The sequence below is a fragment of the Mus pahari genome, chromosome 13, assembly GCF_900095145.1.
Source record: "Mus pahari chromosome 13, PAHARI_EIJ_v1.1, whole genome shotgun sequence".
Classification (NCBI taxonomy): domain Eukaryota; kingdom Metazoa; phylum Chordata; class Mammalia; order Rodentia; family Muridae; genus Mus; species Mus pahari.
Window position 1 is genome coordinate 88,847,689 of NC_034602.1, and position 12,169 is coordinate 88,859,857.

Here is a 12,169-nt window from a genome sequence, read left to right on the forward strand (position 1 = left end):
AAAAAAGAAGAAGCTGGAGAGATGGGCCATAGGCTTAGAGCACTGACTCTTCTTCCTGAGGTCCTGAGTTCAGTTCCCAACACCCACATGGCATCTCACAACCATCCACAATGGGATCTGACGTCCTCTTCTGGTGTGCAGGCATACATGCAGATGGAGCACGTGTACACATGAAATACATAGATAAATCTTAAAGGAAGACAGACACAAAGAACCACACACAGCTGAGGGCGGGCAGACAGACAGCTCAGCAGTTCTGAGCTTGTGGAATACTTGAGATCTGGTCCCAGGACCTGGGTCAGGGCAGTTCACAACCACCAGAAACCCCAGCTGCAGGGGACCTTGCAGCTCTGGGTTGAGGGGAGGTGACGTTCACATTCATTCACATATTTCTTGCCATATCTCCCAGCTACAAGATTAAAAATAAATCTATAAAAACAAACAAACAAAAACCCCAGAACTTGGCAGGTGAGATGGCTCAGTGGGTAAGAGCACCCGATTGCTCTTCCGAAGGTTCGGAGTTCAAATCTCAGCAACCACATGGTGGCTCATAACCATCTGTAACAAAATCTGACGCCCTCTTCTGGAGTGTACTTACATATAATAAATAAATAAATCTTTAAAAAAAAAAAACAAAAAAAAACAGAACTACAACCCACAAGACACTGAGTATGGTGGCACCTGTGACATGGAATGGGAGGTGGAAGAGAGGAAGCCGGAGTTCAAGCATCCTTCCTTCTGGCACCCCGAGCTACATGAGCCAATGCCTCAAAAATACCAAAGCAAACTAAAAAGCCAGGTGAGCGGCACACATCTATAATTCCTCCTTGCACTATGGAGAACTGAGGCAGGAGGACTATCATGAATTTGAGGCCAGCCTAGGAAGACACTGCCCAGAAACAAGAAAAGAAAGAAAACACAAATACACAAACAAAAACCTTACATCTGATCTATAGATGAAGTATTAAAGAAACTGTTACAAGAACTGGGAGGTGAGCTTAAATATTTTATATACTAGGAATCAGCTTTAATACTGGGAGATAGAGCTCAGCAGTGCAACACTTAACCAGCATTCATGAAGTCCTAGGTTCAGTCCCTGACAGAAGCAAAATAACGAAGGGGAGGAAGAAGAGAAGGAAGGGAGGACGAGGAGGAGCACTGCCATAGAAAAGTCTAGTTGGTTCTGGGGCTTGGAGTGGCTGGTCCAGAAAAACCTGTGTAAGGTGTTTAAGACAGGGCTGTGGCCGCAGTGCAGGGACAGAGTGCTTGCTGGGCTACCCAAGGTTCAGAGTTCATCTCCACAATCCAAAACACATCAGAGCGTTTAAGGGATCCATCTTCCCTGAGGTGGAGTGGAAGGTCGCAGATAAGTTTCCATGACCCAATGACACCTCCTTTCTAGTCAGCGTTACACAGCAAAAATGGAAACCTTTCTGAAGCTATTTTTATTCACATTTTATATAAGAGTGCAGTTTTGGTTATGAAGTATCATAAGATGGTGAGGCTAAGATGGCCCATCCTCCTTCCTCACCCAGGGCTAAGCTCACGTGAGTACCTACAACACCACTGCTTCTCTCTCACAGACAAGGCCTACAGGCTGCTTTTACCTCTTCAGAGCCACAAGACTAAGAGTAGTCGCGAGTGCATCATGTAGCTAAAAGAAAGTAGAGGTTTTTCTGCCTTCGATGTGGAAAAACAGACATATTCTCATTTCAATGCAATTCACATTAAGGAATTGGCAATGTTATCTTTAAAGTTTTTTCAGAAGTAAAGTCAAATGAACTTGAAAATCAGGTGACTTAAAAGGCTCCCTGCATGGCAAATGGTTAAAACTGGTAATGTTAAGCTAAAGAAAAAATGCAAAACTGTTTTTTTTTTACAGAATAGTATAAATGTTTATTTTCTGTATGACTTATTCTTCTGTCCTGCTTTTACAATATAGAAAAGTGTATTTTTTGAATAGCTCTAGTAAATATAATCTTTCTACTTTAGGATGCAAATAGGGCTTAAAAATTATAGACCAAACCCTCCCCAAATAATCTTTTGAAATTGGTGATTTAATGTGGCTATTAACTTTGTTCAGCAATTTGATGCAAATGCCTAATACAAAAAGTTGTTCAGTTGGAACCACACAGAAGGAAAGGGGCTGATACGTTAAAAGCTTCTTAAAAATCAAAACTAGTAGCTTTGATTGCACCTTCAAATTTTTACAAGCAAAACAATCTTAAGCAATACCATCATACATAATCTACAATTATAATAAAAAATTCACAAACATTTTGTGCACACTGTATATAAATACACATCACAATGGTGCTATTAGAATTAACACATAGTATATACAAAATGAACAAAGTTTAGGTTTAGACCAAAAACTTATTGCAGTCTTTTGAAAAATAACTTGATTAGATATTATTTTGTCCTCTTAGACTAATTTACATTTATACAAAGTTTACTTAAACACTCTAGACTGAGGTGCTAAGGATGCCTGCCTTATCTACATTTAAAGTTACTGCACTGTCATCTTATAAAACCATTTTAAATGGAGGATACTTAAATGAATAACGGAATCCTCTTTGGGTTAATTTCTATTGTCTATATCTTTCATGTTCATATGAACATATATACATACTTACTACTTACAATGCTAGAGTCCTTGTAGGAAGGGCAATAATCATATGCTAATAATTACCAAGGATTAAGGTACCTTACAAAATGCTTCAATCTCAACCTAGTTTTCTGCTTGTCATAAACTCAAGTCCTATTATAGTAGGCTCCCAAGGTCACATGGTTTCTAATTACTGAAGAATATAGAGGTTGTTTTTGAGAGTCTAAGAGCACACACACTTCAGCTTACCAAATAAATCACTGTTTTAAACAATGTTGTATTAAAACTTCCTTTATAAAAAGCTGGCTGCAGTTCTAGAAGCTGCTAGGAGGCCCGTTTATCTCAGTAAACCCAGTAGGAGTCACACACTGACTGAACTCAGTCCAGGTCTGCAGAGAAGTGTGTGCATAAAGCACCACCACACAGAACCTCTGAGCTCTGAGTCCTCGCATCTCCAGCGAGCCACACTTCAGACTTGGTGCGTAGGAGTTCTGACATCACAACACAGAATGTTTACTGCAATTCATTCTCTTATTTTAGTAATTAGCCATTATCGTTTTGACAATTATTGTAAAACATACCACCTCCTTCAGAGAAAATGCAGACGCCCCAGACCATGTTAGCCATTCCTCATCAGAGAGACAGCCTGTCCTCTGAAAACTGCTGTCCCTTAATATTTTGCTTTCTTTAAAGAAAACGTAATGTTTATATCTGAAAAGTGTGGTGGGGATTGTTTCCCCATCTGATACTCCCAAAGAGACAACAGACAGCATTCCAGAATCCACTCTAAAAATTGGATTTTTTTTTAAAGGATGGTGTTTTTCTAAACAAAACATCTTCTAAATATGTTTCATTTAGAATCCGGTTATGCGGACCTTCTACCTGTGAACATTCTGGATCTGTAGCCAAAGAATGGGCAATACCCAGGCTACTTTGGCCTTTTCTACTGAACAAAGTCATACAACACCATACATTATAAATGATATTACTATAATTTATGAATGTTCTTTGTCAATAGAATCAGGACAGAACATCTAATTCTTAAGAAACCCAAGCAAATTAAAAAATATATAATACAATAAAAGAAAAATTTTTAAAGAAAAAAATTTAGAAGGGACATAAGCAGAATTAACTAAGATTTAAAATGTACTAATTTCTTCATTTAAAATTTCTTCTCTTTCAATATTATAGTTTCAGATCTCTTAAAACAAAGGCTGAATTAAAATACAGTAATTGTTAAGCTATCTTCTAGAAAAATCAAGTGTCCCGGCACCTTAAAATTTCTGTACAGTTCCATTCAGTCTTTTGTGCAAGAGTTAGCAGTGCATGGCACAGGGGTCACTTTTGGCTTTTCCTGCAGAGTTGATGACGCTCATCAAACATCGTCCAAATTCCTCAAGTATCATCCGCTCTGCTGCCGCCTTTGATTTCCCCTTCTTGTCTGCCTGCTCTGCCTGGGCAAGAAGGCAATTACACGTGGCTTCAGCTACTTCTTTAGTTACAAATGTAAATGGCAATCTGCAATAAGTTGCAAGAGAGAAACACAGATGATCACAGTTGACCTGGGAACTCTACTGGTCCTGTGTGCTGCACCAGCCTAGGGGAAGCAGCTCTGAGAGAGCCTATGACTTGGAGGGCTTGATCTCAGGGAGCAAATCTAACAACAATTACCAGAAAAACCTTTAACATAAACAACTCACTTCCCAGGCAATGTTATCCAGCTGAATAAAAGATGTGATTCCCTATGTACTGGGTGTTTCTGCCACTTAAACCTCCCACTTAAATCTCCCCTGTTCCAGGAACACTGTCCTGGTTTGACCTCTCATTTCTGACACAGAGGCATTTTAATAAACACTACATATGATGTAAAAGAACAAACAAAAGCCATGTGGATGGCACACAGGAGGCAGAGGCAGGAGGATCTCTGTGAGTGTGAGGCCAGTCTGATCTACAAAGTGAGTTCCAGGAGAGCCTTTTCTTTAGTTACAAACAAAACAAAAAAATGCACACCAAAACCCTGCACTGTTCCAGCACAAGACACACAACAAATGGGAAAACAGACTCGCCTATGAAGGTGCTACAGTGTAGCCAAGTAGTTTCAAAGCCTGAGAGAGATTAACTCAAGTAACTAACACTCTAAGGACTAACAACATCCTGTAAGCAGTCCTAGCAGATCACTGAAACTCCATCAAGTCAGAAATTAAGGCCCAAGAGTAACTGAATCTCAGACTGTCACACACCTGTAACTGGAATACTGAACTTTTAAAAAGACACTGTAGAAAATAGTACTATAAATTTGTGTGTGTGGGGGGTAGAATTGAAATGTTTTACTGTAAGAATATTATATTATTTATCTTATTAGTGATAATATTAAAATATTAGTAATAATAGCAATAATAATAGCAAATAGCAAAATAGTAAAAAAATTATAAAATAATAGTAATAAAAACAAAAATGCTCATATTATAAAATGGGAAGGAGAGGGAAAAAAGACATCAACAAATTTAAGTGAGCATGCTGGTGTCACCCTAGTGTTTTTGTCTTTCTCTAAGTTTATTTGTGTGTGTGTGTGTGTGTGTGTGTGAGAGAGAGAAAGAGAGGGGGGGGAAACATGTGCGTGTGTGCATGTGCACACGTATGCATGTACGTGTGGGTACAAGTGGAGGAGACAACTTTGGATGGGACTCATTGGGTGCAGTCTACCTTGTCTTTTGAGGAAGGGCTCAGTTGCAGCTGGCCTGAGATTCACCTAGGAGGTTACACTGTCTGCTCATGAGCCCTGGGATTCGCCTGTCTCAAGCTCACACCCAGCCTTCTAACGTGTGTTCTGGTGATCAATCAGTTTCATCTTGCCCAGCTGTATACAATTTCTCAAAAGCATAGCTTTAATTACAGTGTGCACTGACACCGTGTGTGTGTGTCTGGGTCTGAGGTAGAAGAGCTACAAATACAAAGCCAGAATGAGCCATAAAGTAAGATCCTATCCCTAACAATAAAAAGGGAAAAAAGAAACCCTAATAACCAAAGCATTTTGAACCAAAAAGCATCTGTTACAAACACTGTAACTTTCTTTAAGCACTTCATAGATCAGTGGCTCTCACCCTCCCTGATGATGTGACCCTTTAGTATACTTCTTCATGTTGTGGGGACCTCAGCCATAACATTATTCTTGCTGCTATTTCATAACTATAATTTTTGTACTACTACGAATCATAATGTAAGTATCTCATCTGCAGGATCCTCTTAGGTGAGCCCTACAAAATGGTCATTCGATCCCCACGCAGGGTGAAACCCAGGTCAAGCAAGAACCACTGTAACTAGATCATTTACAAGGTTTGTTAACTTCATAACTTCTGAAGTTAACCTCTAATACACTGCCTAATATGAATCCAATTCCAAATTACTGTCTAACAGCAGACCTTGAGAAACACTGGCAACAGAAATACTTCCTAAAGGATTTCTGAGCTACTGGATAGCAGAGTCCAGAGACAGAGCACTTTCCCACAGACTAAGAAGGAACTCAAGATAGGAAGCATAGGCCTGTCTAGTTTTGTCCTTTTCCTATTATTTATTTTAAACATTTGGTATATATTCTTTCCAGTTAATTGTGTGTTTATACACTTTACATATAATACCTTTATTTTTATTTAATTAATTTTATCATAGTTAATAAATTTAATTAATTCATTTATTGGGTTTTTTTTTGTTTGTTTTTTTTTGACAGTATTTCTCTGTATATCCCCAACTGTCCTGGAACTGGCTTTGTAGAACAGGCTGTCCTCAACTCAGGAACCCAATGTCTCTGCCTCCTGAGTGCTGAGATTAAAGGTCTGAGCCACCACGCTAAGCTGTTTCTTTTTTATTGTGTTTTGTTTTGAGATGGAGTCGTGCTCTAGTGGACAGGCTGCCTGGACCTCCAAATGCCTGCTGCCTGAGCTCCAGCAGCTAACGGCAGCTCCACTGAATGTTGCCTGACTTAGGTCAGGCCTCTCCTCCAGAGCTCGCTCGACAGACTAGAGAAGCACAACTATGAGACTCCTATAGTGGAGTGTGACAGGAGACCAGTGAAAGGGCTGGAGAAGTGTTCTGAGAACACAGCCAGGCCAAGGAAATGAGGGGACACTGAGGGAAGTACACAGCCCTGGCTTTCTTAAGAGTGTCTCCACCTGCAGACTCACCGCAGTTTAGTAGAAAGCAATCCAGTTAAGTTACCCCCAGCAGACTGAAGCACGTCTGTGCATGCAGGACTAGCACAAAGATCTGACAGTGGTTGGTTTTCCTATTGCTCTTCAAGTTACTTAAACAGTAAGTGAGATGGAAGGAAATGGAAAATTCAGGTTGGCAACAGCTTAGAGAGCAGAATTAACTTTATCACCCTAAAAAGAAACCTTACTAAAAAAGGCCCGTCTGAGCATCAGCTAAAGAGACGAGGTGACATCAGCTAAAGAGAGGTAAGGGGTGACATCAGGTAAAGAGAGGTAAGGGGTGACATCAGGTAAAGAGAGGTAAGGGGTGACATCAGNTAAAGAGAGGTAAGGGGTGACATCAGGTAAAGAGAGGTAAGGGGTGACATCAGGTAAAGAGAGGTAAGGGGTGACATCAGCTAAAGAGAGGGTAAGGGGTGTTATCAGCTAAATAGAGGGTAAGGGGTGACGCTGACTTACTTTCCCCCGCCACTGCTCAGAGCTGGGGTTGGCCTTGTAAGCAGGTCTGAGATTTGAGAGGATAGCTTGGTCTTCGCTGCTGTCTGCTGCTGGACCCTGACTTCAGCCGCATCTGCTAAGTGCATCAATGTCTTCCGTTCTGGGCTTTCTTCAAAATTCTTACAGCCGATGCATTTGCATATGGAGGAACACATTATTTTTGCCTGAAAGATTTACAAAAGGAAAGTTTCCAAATCAAAAGCAGAAAATATCACTGTAAGTAGATTCCTCAACAGAAAAATAATAGCATTATCTTGTCAACAGGTACCTTAGATGAAGCAGTTTCTGCTCACAATGGCTATGCCTGTGGGTAAATCAAGGATTAAACTGAGAACAGTGCTTCTTCTCAGGCCTTTCCACTCTCTCCCACTGATGACAGATTCTCACCCATGTAGGATTAACATTTTCTTCCGAATGAATATAAGACATAAAAATATTTTTAAAAGCCGGGCGGTGGTGGTGCACGCCTTTAATCCCAGCACTTGGGAGGCAGAGGCAGGCAGATTTCTGAGTTCGAAAGAAACCCTGTCTCAAAAAACCAAAAGCCCTGGCTGTTCTGGAACTCACTCTGTAGGCCAAGCTGGCCTCGAGAGAAACCCTGTCTTGAAAAACCAAAATATCTATGTCCTAGAACTCACTCTGTAGACCAGGCTGGCCTCAAACTCAGAAATCTGTCTGCTTCTGCCTCCCAAGTGCTGGGATTAAAGGTATGCGCCACCACGCCTGGTTTATATATTTTTTTAAAAAGTCACTAAGAATCCACTCAATGAAATAAATCACCATTAACATGACTGTGACCTCACACGTATACAAACTCCCAATTGCACATTTAAAAGTTTTCATAACTGGGTTTGGTACAGACAAGGCAGAAAGACGGTCATTAACTTGAGGCCAGCCTAGGCTCCAAGTGTGAGACCTTACTTATGTCATCAGGACAAAGGGGAAAGGAGATCTCAGGCCCTCTTATTTCCTCCTTCACTGAACCAGCTTCCCAAGCCCTTCAGTAACTCATCCATAAACCAGTGTGCTCGACTACGTAAAAACATAAAGTATGCTATGTAAAAACATAAAGTATGGAAGCACAGACTGAAGCTAGCACTGATGGCCCACATCTATAATCCTAGCACCTGAAAAATGGAAGCGGGATGGTCCCTAGTTCAAGGCCAACCTAAGCTATAGAGTGAATTCAAGGCCAGCCTAGGCTACTTGAGACTCTGCTGCAAAGTAATACATACAGAACAAAAAAAATAATCTCGAAAACACAGACTTTGGGTACACACAGCAAGTAATGAATACAGAACTCTCCCTTTTAGCTTGTTTTACAAATTGGCCCTCCTACTTCCATGTGCCCTGCCTCGCGCTTCATGAAACTCCTTCTCCAGCTACCACAGCGGGATCCCTGGTATCAGGGGCCACAGCTTTGGCTCATTCATTTACCTAATAATGGGTGTGCATTTTGTTTATAGTTCATGGGAAACAAAAGCAATTCATAATGGTTTTTCGTAAGGAGAAATGTCTAAATACAGCTTCTATCTCTCTGAAGCAGACTTCTTTTGAAGAGGCTTCACTACGTGTCATGGTTAAGTTGCTTTTGCAGCCTAACACCTCTCCCTCGGCAACAATGTGCTCACTAAGGCTTCCTTAGTTTACCACCAACAAAGAGAGGGCACTATAACTCTTTTACTATTTCCCAAAACAATATATTGGTTGTTAATTGAGATTATAGAGAGCTCTCTATATAGCTCTGGATGTCCTGGAATTCACTATGTAAACCAGGCTATTCTTGAATTCACAGAGATCTACCAGGCTCTGCTTCCTGCGTGCTGGGTTTACGGCCCCCACCGCAATGCTGAGCTTCAGGGGAAGGCCATAAAAGGCAAAGCACACTGTTTTTACACTTAACTCTTGGACAATATAGGTATTGCTTTTGAGCTGCATTTGGTTCAATAAGTCCATGTCTAGTTAAAGAAAGAAAGAATGAAAACTCTGCCCTTTCTACAGAATCTAGCAAGTTAATCCTCTTGAATGCTGGAATGGCAGCAGATATGGCCACTGCGCCCAGCTGACTCTGCTAGATCTTTCTTTCCTCATGTGTGTGCCTGATGGCTGAAGAGGCCATAGGGGCACTAGATTCCCTGGACCTGGAGTTACGTATAATTATAAAGTGATTATGTGGGTACTAAGAACCAAATTCAGTAAGCGCTCTTAACTGCTGAACCATCTCTCCAGCCTACTTGTAAATTCTTTTTCTGGTTTTGGCCTTTGTTCTTCTGTACCTCTGGCTGGCCTGGAAGTTATGTAAAGCAGGCTTGTGTTGAACTTCTGCAAAGTCACCGGCCACTACTGCCCAACTTCTGGGATTAAAGATGAGCCACCACACCTGCCCTCCCCATCTTTATTTCTTTGAGATAAGAGTCTATGTACCCATGGCTGGTCTACAACTCAGTATCAGATCGGGTTAGCTTGAGAGCAATGATTAAAAGTCTGTGACCACCCAGCACCCTCTTTTTGTTAAGACAAGATCTCAGTTGGTATTCAAAGCCAGCCTTAAACTCAACAATGATCCTCCTGCCTCACTCTCCTGAGTGCTGATTACAAACTGATTACAAGTTTCCAATGCCACACTTGGCCCTTCTTTTAGGGGTTTTTCTTGTTGTTATGTCTGTTTGATTTGGGGGTTAGATAGAGCATCATATATCTCAGGCTGGCCTTGACCTCATTACGCAACACAAGACGACTTTGAATTCCAGATCCACCTGCCTCTACCTAAGTATTGGGATTACAGGTATGTACCCATAGGGCTAGGGAACTGGGCTACATCCTTAGATTCCCAAAAGACTACTTCTCAAGTACCTAATGATGAAGAGAGGAAACTCTGACCTTTCAGAGAGGGGACATATTAATAGTGGGGACTTTTGTTTGCTTGCTTTCAGTACTTTTCTTCTCAGTAAGTGTTGTGCGTGTCCCTGTACATGCCATGGGTGTGAAGGAAGCCAGGAGTCAGATTCCCTAGAGCTAGACTTACACGTAGTTACGAGCTGCCTGTCAGGAGAACAAAACCTGAATCCTTTGGAAGAACAGTAAACATTCTTGTTTTGTTGTTTTGTACCAGAAAAGCATTTCACTGGACTTGTAGGAGGGCGTGTGGTCTTGATGGAGGAAATGTATAACCTTTGAGGTCCTATGGTTAAGCTCCACCCAGGGCAGAAGAGACCTTCTTCCTAGCTGCCTTGCATCAAGATGTAGAACTCTTGGCTCCTCCAGCACCAAGTATGCCTGGATGCTGCATGGCTCCCACCATGATGATAATGGACTAAACCTCTGAAACTGTAAGTCAGCACCAATTTAAATGTTGTCCGTTATAAGAGTTGCCTTGGTTATGATGTTTCTTCACAACAATAAAACCCTAACTAAGAAAAGCTTTCCGTCAAAATTGGATATGGGAGGAGTTTGCCCCTGAAAATGACATTTGAAAGAATACAAATATAGAACTAACTATAGGAATGACTCAACCCAAAAGTTTACTATCCGGCACAGGCAGATTGTTACATTTAAGCTTTGAAAATAAAAACTGACAGTTTGAGGCACTGTCTGAAGTAAGAAGCTGTAGCTGTACACATGACCTCTGAGGACAGAGCAGCAGCACACTGTCCAGGAGTCAACCTGCCCGCTGCAGGAACGGAAGCAGTGGGTGGGGAACGAGGGATTCCGTGAGCTCAGAGCAGTAACTCATCTGCAGCAGCCCAGGTGCTTCCTCCTGCAGAGCAGTGCTAAGGGAGACAGCCTTCATGCAGGGCTACCTCAGCAGAGAGGCTACATGGTGTCATAAATATCTAAACAGCCTGTGGGGTGGACGAGGTGGGTAGTGCTGCACTGTGGCTGAGAGCTCTGCTGAGGTTACTATGTGGCTGTGTTAGTATGTTACATGAAAGCTAGCATACCGCCGCTCTGATTTACATGCTCTTAGGAAAGGCCAATACGTCATAATCTTTTATCTTAACTGATGAAACCACCCCCATCTGAATGATGAGCCCTGCTTAGAAGGACCCAGGCCTTCTTCAAAGAGCTAACTGCACTAACTGCTTATTTTCAAATGTAACAGCACAGTGATTTGCCAATTTCAAATCACTTCAACAAGTACTTACCTCATAGCACTCACAGTAGTTTTTAAGACACCCCGAGCGCTTGCAGTTACAGCCTTTGCTGTGCCGCCGATCCGACTCCCCCTCTTTTCCTTTTCCTATCTTTGGCTTGAAGGCTTCGGGATTTCTATCAAGGCATGCCTTTTGGAACAGACCAAACACCAACTGAGGTTAAACGATGGAGCCAACTTAAATACCTCTCAGGTAAAGACTTAGAATTTCTCATTAAGACAAAGCAACGGCTTCTTTAATAATGGCTAAGAGGAATATTTGTTGGTCACTTGCAATAATCACCTTGATTGCCTTTTGTCTCTCATTCTCGTGCTCTAAATTGTTGTAACAATTGGTACAGTTGCAGTTGTTGCAGAATTCACCATTTGCAAAGCAATCACAGTATCTGAAGAGAAAATCAGAATAAAATTAAAACATTTAGAAATAAAACGAGCAGTTAGCAGGTTACAAATGAGTTATGTCAGAGTGTACTCAGGGATACAGAGTTAACAACCCCAGACAGATTGTCAGCCATAGGTGAGAGCCACCAACTTCTGCAATTTCATCCTAAACACCAAAACTCTTTCCAACGAACAGATGCCTTCCAGTGAGTTATTTCAAAATCCTGAGGAAAAGGAGCTGGGCCTTCTTCTTACAAGGGACCCACAGACACTGGACAGAGCTGCTTGGTTCCAAATCTCCACAAGACCAGGACTTTCCATGTA

General features: G+C 41.5%; 1 protein-coding gene across 6 annotated transcripts in view; it reads right to left on the minus strand.

The window, feature by feature from the left end:
• Positions 1 to 1,791: 1,791 nt before the first annotated feature.
• Lin54 (lin-54 DREAM MuvB core complex component) overlaps positions 1,792 to 12,169 on the minus strand; it is a 69,854-nt gene continuing 59,476 nt past the window's right edge. For 5 of the 6 annotated variants that reach the window (XM_021210364.2, XM_029545311.1, XM_021210365.2 and 2 more), the window contains exons 10-13: positions 11,748 to 11,850; positions 11,457 to 11,594; positions 7,273 to 7,475; positions 1,792 to 4,126 (exon numbers count right to left, since the gene is read on the minus strand). In XM_021210364.2, the coding sequence (XP_021066023.1) occupies positions 3,925 to 4,126; positions 7,273 to 7,475; positions 11,457 to 11,594; positions 11,748 to 11,850 (646 nt within the window). In that variant the 3' untranslated portion in view covers positions 1,792 to 3,924. The remainder of the gene's footprint in view (positions 4,127 to 7,272; positions 7,476 to 11,456; positions 11,595 to 11,747; positions 11,851 to 12,169) is intronic. The other variant, XM_021210367.1, reaches the window with a different exon arrangement.